The following is an 11,201-nucleotide window of genomic DNA, read 5'->3' as shown; positions in this document are numbered from 1 at the left end:
TCACAAAAGTAGGATAAGTATTATAGATAAATATATATATATAATATTATAAATGTGAAATTTTGGATGTTTGTTACTCAATCATTCAAAGACGGCTGAACTGATTTGGATGAAATTTGGCATGCATATAGCATTTGATACGGAAAAGAACATAGGCTATATTTTATCCCGATTCCTTAAGTTGAAATATTTTTACGAGCTAAGCCGCGGGCAGACTGCTTTGAAATTTGGTATGAATGTCACCTGTGCAATGGAAAGGACATGTAGTTTCTATACCGATCTCTCAAATAGTACCCGTGGTAGTATTAAAAATTGTTAACGAGCTAATGTTTTGACCCAAAAGTCCACGCAGATAAAGTCGTGGGTAGAAGCTAGTAATATTATAAAGCTTGTAGAGTTTGTTTGGTTGAACAAGTTAATCTCTGGAACTACTATTTCGGATTGAAAAAGTATTTTTGTTTTGTAGCAAGGTGTAGATACTAACTAGATATACTCGTAGCTTAGCTTATAGCCTTCCTCAATAAATGGATTATGTACGCTATTTCAGCAACGAGTATATCTACATCTCGCTTCGAATAATAGGAGCGGATCATAAATGAAAAGTGCTGCAGAAACGGTAAAAAATATTGAGAGCTTCCGATCCGTGCGATGCGTAAACGGGTATAGTTACGCCAAAATAATGTAGCACGAAATTGTTCCTCATTAAAAGTTTAAAAAAAGTCAGTGACAATATAGATTACTGTCAATTTTTTTTAATTATACGTCTATTGCCGCGTTAGGAAAAATGATGAAAGTACATTTTTTCGATCTGCGCGCACACCGTCACAAAAAACCGACACCCTGAAGTTAGCTGTCAGGTTTGACAGTGTACTCTTTCAATTGTCAAAGTCTGCGGGCTCATTCTGGTAATTTAATTCATTCAATTGTAAAAAATCTCAAATTGTAATGAGAGAAATTAGGTTGTCCGATAATGAGTCTATTAGTATAACCATGTTTATTTTAATACACTTTATTGTACACCTAAACGTAATACAAAGTTTAACTAGAATAACATAACAAATATTAAGCACGTACAATATATACGAGTATATATATAGCCTTATCGCTAACAAGCAATCTCTACCAGACAACCTATCACCTATAGGGTTAGGGTGTAAAAAAAAAGTGAGCGACCACTATTTACAGTAACTTGAAACTACGTTAGAACTAAGTTTAGTTCCAATCAACGGACTACAGATTTTTAAATAAAAACCAGCGCTGTGTTACCACGTTACCTAAAATACCGAGATATCATGTTACTGACGACGCAGTTTGTAATTCAAGTTGGTAGCTTTGTATTCAAAATGTCGCAATGTGACGCGAGGTCACGTGGTCATTGATAAAGATTTATATCACCATTCGACGTTTAGGTTTACACGATAATCTACACGAGTATTGAAAGCTAGACCTACCTATAACTTAGATTCGATTGGTTACAGTTGTTATCTCAATATGAATCTACTGATTGAATTTATTTACTTACCTACGTTTGTGTAAGTAGGTACGCTTGTTCTTTGTGCAAGAACCGCTAGTGCTCTAAAAAAAATAGTAAATAGTATCCATCAAGGCGATAGGCAATCTAAAATGACGTGGCGCGTACAAGGCACGAACATTTTGATGATCTTTAGTCAAGTTTCATACAAAATAAATCTTTATAAGACTGATTACGCGGGCGCCAAGCGCGCTTTCGACCAACGTCCTTTTCATACAATAAAATATAATACATGTACAAATATAATATGTATATAATATGCAAAAGGAATTTTGGATATACGAGTAGGTAAATTAATTAATAGCTAGTGGGAATATTGTTTAAGAATGTTAAAACAATAATAAACATTCAAAGTTTCGAATATATCTCTTATTATTCATAACTAGCTCTTGCCCAGATTTCGTCCGCGTTCATTACTGCTCTTTACAAAACGTGGAAACCGTTGGTATACCTGAGATAAAAAGTAACCTGTGTTACGCTCCGTTCTTTCAACTAAATACCAAAAATCAAGTTGATTGCGTAAATCAAACAACCAAATAAACAAATACACACAACTTTCACATTTATAACGTTTAGTAAGAATAATATTAGTAAGGTGTTTTTTCTGCGTCCTGAAAACTTTGGTACCTTATCTTACTTTGCGCGATGAATTGTTAGTAATAAGTTAGAATGGATGAACCCTTCTGAACTTGTATTGATAGGCTCGAATTGAGTTCAATGTCACAAGGAAGTAGGCTCAGGTAACTTTGGAAGGATCAAGGTTAGACCCCTCGCCATCGTCAATGGATTTCAAGTACATCAAAACTACACCAGGGTAAATTTGACTTAATACTCTTGTAATAAAGCTCGAATTCATTCTTTCTGCAGCCGATGCCCTTGACGGAAACTTTGTGAAATATAAATCGATGAAGGGATGTAGGTACGCAAAATTTACGACTTTCTTCTAACACGGAGCGCTATTTTCACCGACGACGGACAATGCCTAAGTAACGCCTAATCAAAGAAGATTCCTAGGCAACGCGTATTACCTTACTTGTCTATGGTTCTTGCCATAAGGTGTAGTATTTTGTGTTTGTATTTCCATATTTTTACTTTTCATATGGATTTAAGGTTATTAAGTCAATTGTCCTAAGTCCCATATTATATTGCGACAACCTATATTGTAATGAGCAGTTAAACAATTTGTACTTACGTAGACACTTGTTAAAATAAGTAAATTGAATAAGTTTTACTATTATGAGCACTCAAAAACAAGTAATACACAGGTCTGACTTCCTAAACTAATGTACGCTGTTTACTGCTTGTGGTACCCCATTCCGAGAGAGTTGAGCTCAACAAACCATTCCTCAAACAACCATTTCTAAAACAGAGCTGCCAACTTGAATCCCAAATTGTAAAGTCGGTAAATTCTTCTCATCTTGTTTTTTTCGTCGATTCGTTATCGTTCGATTTCGTATCGTTTGTTTCTCTGAAAAACTCGATGCTTGTAGCAAAATGTCATTTTCCAGAATAATAACTTTAATAAGCTTTTATGTTTTATTGAAAAGAGACTTTAAATTCATGGAATACTTCAAAATTTCATTAAAGGTCTTGGTGACGCCATTTTTACTTTCGGGGAATCATCACCATAAAATGAATTTTCTTTGTAAATTTAGTGGACTGTATATTTTAGGGTTTGCTGGATTCTTTTCCCCTTTTTTAATTGTTAAACTATGGCTTTAAAGGATATAAAACAAGGGATAACTAGGGTTGGACAGAAAAGTATTTGCAAGTGGACTTACAGTTCTTCGTAATGCAGTTTTCCCTTGATTTCTCGTCACTTCACAAGGTTTCACAAGTTATCACTAAACACTAAAGCACTGATGTAGGTTTAAATACTATTAATCGTCCAGTATAAGGTTCTTTGGCCGGCCGGCCATGTGGTTTTATTGAATGGATGAGCGGAAGATTGACGTGCGTATGCCGCGGATATAGGTGTGCGACTAATTAGCGACGTGATGCGGGCAGATAAGGAAGCGGATATATAAAAAATGGAAGATGGAAATCCATAGTGTAGCCATTACTTATTACTTCGGCCACAGATTATTGAGAATTTATCAAACAGGTCTGTTCTTATCTTTAAGAGCTGTAAATTTTGTGAAGTTAAGTGTACACAACAGAAATGTCAAAAATTTTAAACTTTCAGACGTACGTATTTGGCAGCATTCTTTAGATAGGATAAATTCAAAATGATCAGGGTGTTATAAATGAGCTCTTGTTTATTGTGAACGGTTTTTTGTGCACTGCAGGTGCACAAAGGGCGATATTTGGACAAAGCATTTTCGACTGTGCTTTGTAAATGGTAGGAGGTAGGAATACGCATGACAGAAATTGGAATTGATTTATTAGATCATTCATTTTAATACATCGGCCACTTATGAGCACTGTTTTTAAAGAAAATTATCTGCGACTCGTTAGAAGTCAGGGGACAAAACTAACGACGTAGCTTATTATGCTTTGGAGGTAAATTCCTTACTGTCCTGTGCCGCTTGTGTCTAGTAGCTTAGGGTGTTTTACGAGGCAAAATCCACAGACAACTGACTTGTACCGCTTATATCTAGTAGACCTTCGCGACTCTTTTGATGTCGTTGCTCAAACTTGTGGGTTTTAACCAACGCTGCGTATACCGGTACAGTTTTCGCAACTGAGGACCCAAAGGACCATTAAGTTTCACACATAACTTATGCTCTCCGCGTAAGTAGAGAAAGATTACATAAAGTGTAATTCTAAATCCAGTACCCAGAATAATTAAGAACACGCAAAATCTCATTCATCCATTATGGCATGCAGTGCATTGGTTGCAAAAACAGAGAAAACGCCTCAAGCACGTCACACTTCACACCCGCGGAATTTTGCTAGCCCACAGACTTTTCCCATTTTTTCAAGTGGAGTGAATTTTGATGCTTCAATATTAGTAGAGTAAACGGTTTCTGTATGATCTTAATTCTGTGATCCAGTGACTGACTTAAATCTATGTTACTGCTGAAAAAAATTTTATCGACATCGGTATGTCTTGTTATTGTTGGACAAATAAAAAATATATATGTATTTATATTTATTGCGAGCGAGTGGGCAGCGAACCTGCTTTCTGAGTCCAAGGCCGCGGGTTCGATTCGCACAACTGGAAAATGTTCTTGTGATGAACGTGAATGTTTTTCATTGTCTGGGTGTTTATCTGTGTTTTATAAGTCAAAGTCAAAGTCAAATATTTCTTTATTCGAATAGGCACACTTGATGCGTAGGTATATTACATGTAAAATATGACATAGGAGTGACTTGATGGCGGTAAATAAATTCGTCAACTTAAAACTAAAGCTACGAGGGTTCCAAACGCGCCCTTGTCTATGAAGAAGCCCACAACAAACTAAGCCGGTTTTTATTTTAACTCGTGAATTTTTTTATTTATTATAGATTTTTGTTTACACAGGCGGCAAGCTGTAGGACTTGTTCCTTGCACGCCTTACGAAGTTTTACCCTGTTTATATTTTAAATGTTGTGTAATAGAATATAATATTTGTTTAAGTTTCCGAAAAAAAACCTATAGTCGAATAAGGTAATTTCTTAACTATCATTTTGAAGAGGGTTGCAGAAGGAATCTTCTCGGCGATTTGTTCGATTCGATTAGGTAGAAGTCCGAACCACTATTCTATCACCTATTCTTAATTATAATATGATTAACTTGTTTTTGTAATATATATAAACATCTTAGTATTCGTTATTGTTTAATCTTGGCTTATTCTAGAAGGTAACAAAAGCAAGCAAAAATAACAAAACGGATTTCAACGACTGTAACATAGACTATAAAGCGAGGTATTTTATATGTCATCTAAAGCTCCCATCAGCAATTATCTAATTAATCAAACCATGCTAACAAAGCAGTAGGTACAAACTAGGAAACATTATCGGAGTGCATTTACATGATTGAAATATAACAGCCAGCCTTCCATTAGGATAAGCCAGCTATACAAGGAGATCAAGCTCGGTTGCGGCCGGGGCTTCCTTAATAGCTAGGGGCTTATTAAACACCTATAATAATTACTATAATAAAGCCCAAGAGTTTGAGTTTTAGTTGGAATGCATTCTTTAGAACTACCTACCTGCCATTCGGATTTGAAAAACCTTTTATACTGCAACGGCCTTCTTGGCAGAGTGGTCGCTTGGTGGAGTGATCGCTTAAATTGGTTCGATCACCGGTAAGGGTAATTTGGTAATTATTTTTAAATTTTTGAATTTTCTTTGGTCTGGGCGTGAATTTTATTCGCTTACTTACTGGCAAAGACTTCGATTTCGAGTACGATGTCGCGTAGAAGCTGAATTGGGATAACATAATATTCAAAAAATAAAGCAAGCAACAAGAGAAGAGATGTTATACGATATTATTAAATGGGTACTTCTTTACGTATCTAATCTGTGGTTATATACAGCCAGACAAAATAATAGAATCATAAAGACTAGAACGCAAAGCCATAAAGTCATTTAAAGTCTGTGGTATTATAAAAAAATTACATGTTTGTAAACTTTGGAGTTTGAAGTTTTATGACCTTTAACTATGGAGGGTAGAGGTACCTTTAACTTTTTGAAGTAATTATTTCAAAGTTTTAGTTTTATCTTTTGCTATTGTAATTTTGTTACCGGAGATACCTAACAATTTAAAAATGGTTTTAAAGTTGTATTTAGATTTGATGTCCCAGCCATCAAGAGCATTATACATTTTATTCAAAAGTGCGAAGTGCGATTTTGAAAAAAAGTTAGTTGACTTGAGAAAAGGTACGTACCTATAAACTAGTTTAACTTATTTTAAAATAACATTACATGACATTGTTAGAAGTATTCTGTTGAGTTTATAAAAGGTTTTTACTTCGCACTACTAAAAGTAAACTTAAGTGCATAGTTTTTCCGTAAAGGGGAGACCAATGAACGGGTAGAAAGACTGGCATAGAAATTAACTAACAGCAAACTACCATTTACCGTCGTATGATTATACATCTTACAAGAAGTCCCGATTTGAAATTCTAATATTCGGGATCAATATTTTTGGTTACTTGAAGTATTTACTTCAATTCAACATGCTGACTCTTATGTATGAAGAGTATGTTTTTATCCTCATTATATTAATATGAACAAAAGGATTCCTCCTTTTGTTAAATTTAACAACAACAGGACAAATCTGTGCAATGGAATCTATATATTATATTAAATGTGTATTATTTATTTTGTTCTTTTGTAAATAAATAATAATGGTTTTTATAAAAATAAAAAGAAAACTTAAATATTATGCACTACTTTTTACTTTATCCACCTCCTTATTATTTACTGACAAAAAAACAACAACAAGAAAAAAACTGGCTTAAAATTATTGTTTCATACTTATGTCATTTTGAAGATTATTTTTGTTTTCATTATAATTTTTTCATTTAATTTTTCATTATAATTACATTTGAAAAAAGAACATTTAGTTACACGCTAGTCACCTTGTATTATCTGATATTCAATTATACTATAAATAAGCTTAGTTATTTATCCTCTCAACAGGTGAACATTTTACTGATGAGTTTACAGCAATAAATAGACTTCAAAAAGTTCCGGTTATTGAACATGATGGATTTATTTTGACTGAAAGGTTTGTGTGTGCATGTAAATTTTTTTTCCAGACACTTTATTTGCCTATCATTAAATCTCTGTTTCTGATGGTATAAATTAAGACCTCTTCATACTTTATTTTGACTGAAAGGATTTATTTTCACTGGAAGGTTAGTGTGTGCGTGTAAAATTTTTTTCCAGTCACTTTTTTTGCCTATCGTTACATCTCTGTTTCTGATTGTATAAAATAAGACCTCTTCTTACTTGCATTTTAGTCTCAAAAATGTATTGAGCTATTCGAAAACATATCTCTGACTTATACCTACTATAAGTTATTTTAAAATTACAGTTCAATTTTATATATTTTTTACTCACAGTTCCCGGCCCACTTTGCTAGTAATTCTCATACCTTATATAGGATATTAGGATTAAAAAGTATATACAAACACTCCTATTTAGAAATGACATGTTATGTCACTCTTTAACATCCATCTGAAGACTAATGTTAAGAGTTTTGCGAACAGTAGGTATTTATTGTTCAGACTTGAATTCTCACTTCATTGAATAATGTGAATAAAAATGAGCCATTCTGAATTAAGAATAATAGTGACACTTAAAGCTTGTAGATTCTTTTGTTGGCAATAATTAGTACTATAAATGTTAACTATATCATTTTTTAGAAATCCTTAATGAATTATACACTTACAACCTTCCTCATAAAGCACTTTTAATTGGTGAACCCCTTATGGACATTCATGTTGTGTTTTCTTAGTTTATTGCATTCCTACATACAGACATACACAGCGAGGACATAATATCATGTTGTGATAGATTTTGTAGTCATTTTTATTTTTAGACTTGCAATATGACTTTTTTAATACAGTGTAAACTGTATGTAACGACACTGAAGGGACTGTGCTTTATGGCGTTATAAAGAGTTGTCGTTAAATGGAGAGAAGAAATAAAGAAAATCAGAATTAGAAAAACAAAAAGTTTATTTTAGACAAGTGTTTACAGTTAGAAAGTTTGTGATCAACTAAGAATATGAAAACGTATAGAAAATCCACGACTCCTACTTATTAGTCATGGTCAACAACAGTCTACACAGGTGGGTGTAATGCTATGTAGAGTGTATCATTGTATGGAAGACAAGCTAAACCAACCAAAAAAATTAATTTCGACGCTTTAGGGAGTTTGTCGTTAAATCGAGGGATGTTACATGGAGTTTACACTGTATTTGGTTTTATTTATTTTTATTTTTAGTGTTGCAATAATCAAATATCTGTCCCGCGAGAATCTTATACCAGATGTCTTGTACCCCAAGGAAAGCAAGTTGCAGGCAAGGATTGATGAGTTTTTGGAATGGCAACACCTTGGATTAAGACAACATTGCGCAATGTTCTTCAGAGTCAAGGTAGGTTTACACCATTATTTCTTTCCTTTGGCAACATGCATTGCTATCTATGTTGTTATAAATTAAACAAGAATAAGTTTCAATCAACTACTACCTTCTTTATATGCTGGACTTTTACGCGTTCTTAGTGAGATAATGGTGATTATGTCCTTGAGTATCTTAAAACTGCAGCTACAAGGTTTTTATAAGCATCCTGCTTAAAAAGCCCACAATAAAACTTACCATGGTATTCTTTGTTGTAGTTTTCCTTTTAACGAATGGTTTGTAATTTTAAGCGCACCACTCTATAATTATTATTTCTCTACATTTTTAGATTCTGGACCCAACTTTTACGGGTAAAGCGCCAGATGTTAAAACTCTGTTGGGCTATGAAAAGAGGATGATATCCGCCTTGGAAACGTTTGAAAAGCATTGGCTTCAAAATGGTACCCAGTTTGTTGCCGGTGACACCATCACTGTGGCAGACTTGCTGGCGGCATGCGAGTTGGAGCAACCAAGTAACTACTAAATATATTATATATAAATTTTAAAGTAAGATTTTCGTGGTTAATTAACGTTTCTTAAATATATTTCAACGGGTACATACCACGATAATATTTTAGATTCGTCGATATTTCGACCCAGTTGCATGGATCATGGTCACGACGGGACTCATCGTGGTATGTACCCATTGAACTATATTTAAGAAATATTATATGTAATAATATAATAATAATAATATATTTTTAAACCGACAACACTACATAAGAGGTTTTATGTTTCATTTAATTTGAGTGTGTACTACATATTGTAATGTTGTATTTCCCTTAACATATCCTTTGTTGGTCTAGTGAGTAACATGAGCTCCTGAGCATGAGGTCCTGTACTTGATGCCATTTCCAAACACTCAAGACTAACTGTTGGGTTTCTTTGCCAAAAAAAAAGGTTTCTATTTACCATGTGTAACAGGTATAATAATAAAATTAGTTAGTCTTTGTATACTCATAGAGTGTACAGGTGCGCAAGCAAGCTGGCGTGCTACTTGAAATAAGTGAATTTCGTTTTTGAATTTTTTCAATTTTTATCCAGGAGCTGCAGGCTACGAACCTGCTGATAACTTTAAGGGTATATCAACATGGTGGAAGAAGGTTCCAGAACATTTCAACCCTTACTACGACGAGGCACACGTGGTTATTAACAAAGTTACCGAAAAAAATAAGCTAGCTGCAAAGCTGTGATGAAAAATATTAAATATGTTAGACGTAATATAATAATGGTGTGTGGTTTGGTAAATAAACTCTTAAATAGGAAAAACAAAAAAAAGCCGTACACTTTTATGTCATTACGCGCAACAGGCTCGACTTCCGTAAAAACTGGCATTCAAGCACAAAAAATAAACTTAAATCCTCGTTATTTTAAAGTTCTCTTTTATACTAGAATTGCTTTTGTGCATAAGTGTTTATAGGTTAACCATACGTGACAGCAGGAGAAAAGTAAACATCGTAAATTTCTGTAGTCACAGTAAAGTTTTCTATAAAATTCCCGTTTAGTAGTCTTTTAATGCATTTTCATCCTCGAAAGCGAAAGTTCTTTTTATGCACTTGTAAACAAAACTAATTCTTTTATTTTCAAATTCGTCGCGATTTCTTTGGAAGGATTATATTTAATCGTTTCGTATAGACATCTGATGGTCGACCCTCAGTAGACAATTTTACGATTGCATTCGAATATGTGCAATTATATTATTAGTTAAAGATTTTTTTTACAGTAATGAACATTAAATTTGCATTCCTCATTGCAATAATATTAGGCTTAAGCTGGTATTATTTGTCCTGTACATAATTTGCACTCTGCGCAAGGAAGCCTTCTAGAGCTCTTTACCTGAAGCAGGGTAGACGTCTGAGTAGGCGGGGTAGGCGGAACAATGGTAAAATAAAATTAGTTTAGAAATCACTTATATATAAAAAGAGCCATTAGGTTTATTCTTGCCTGGGAGCCTCTTTACCTCGTAGAAGCTTATTAGGGGCATATTGATTTAATATAACTTCCATTACCCTAACAGGTTTGCCCACTATCATGTTAGACTTATTATCAATTAATATTAGGTGATATTACAATCAAGGGCTAACCACTTGTGAAATAATAAAATAAAACTCAATTAAATGTTTGATACTCGAAAACGCCCCAAGCTCGCACGGCTGCAAGTTGTGTACTACCTGAAGAATGTAAAATATGATACGTTATGTATATAAATTTATACAATCTTAGTAAAAAAATTATACAAAGTTTAATTAATTGTAATTTTATATTAAAAGGTGTGAAGGGATTGGTTGTTTTAATTAATTTTATACTACTAAGATATAGCTCCTGTGATCAAGCAGTTATCGCCCTTTTTAAGCGGGCGTCGGCTACTTCAAATCCTCGGCATCTACTTACCACCCGCTGTGTCTATTCGGAGGTTTCACATAACTAATACTTAGTATTTCAATTTTCCATTGTTGCATTATTGTAATTCATGTAAAAACAATGATAAAATATTTTATTCATTAATTTCAGTACATGTATAGTTTCCAAAATAGCCTGTGATTGTAATGCGACGTTTGAACATATGATCTAAATGTATGATCCGTTTTTGAGCAGCTTAAAAGGTTAGGCTCT

General features: G+C 33.7%; 1 protein-coding gene across 1 annotated transcript; it reads left to right on the top strand.

Moving 5' to 3' along the window:
* Window positions 1–6,135: 6,135 nt before the first annotated feature.
* Window positions 6,136–10,862, top strand: LOC120636831 (glutathione S-transferase theta-1-like). The gene is made up of 5 exons (XM_039908395.1): window positions 6,136–6,337; window positions 7,103–7,190; window positions 8,414–8,564; window positions 8,878–9,061; window positions 9,633–10,862. The coding sequence occupies exons 1-5, from the start codon at window positions 6,226–6,228 to the stop codon at window positions 9,779–9,781; spliced, it is 684 nt and encodes a 227-aa protein (XP_039764329.1). The 5' UTR covers window positions 6,136–6,225; the 3' UTR covers window positions 9,782–10,862.
* The last annotated feature ends 339 nt before the right edge of the window (window positions 10,863–11,201 follow it).

The sequence above is a fragment of the Pararge aegeria genome (assembly GCF_905163445.1).
Source record: "Pararge aegeria chromosome W unlocalized genomic scaffold, ilParAegt1.1 SUPER_W_unloc_3, whole genome shotgun sequence".
NCBI lineage: Eukaryota > Metazoa > Arthropoda > Insecta > Lepidoptera > Nymphalidae > Pararge > Pararge aegeria.
Note: the sequence above shows the minus strand (reverse complement) of the source record. Positions and strands in the feature narration are given on the sequence as shown.

Excerpts from the sequence above, each read along its gene's own strand:
- LOC120636831 (XM_039908395.1), top strand. The coding sequence starts at position 6,226 with ATGGTTTTAAAGTTGTATTTAGATTTGATGTCCCAGCCATCAAGAGCA. Across the intron at positions 7,191-8,413 it reads GGATTTATTTTGACTGAAAG|TGTTGCAATAATCAAATATC; the intron begins GTTTGTGTGTGC and ends TTTTATTTTTAG. Across the intron at positions 8,565-8,877 it reads CAATGTTCTTCAGAGTCAAG|ATTCTGGACCCAACTTTTAC; the intron begins GTAGGTTTACAC and ends CTACATTTTTAG.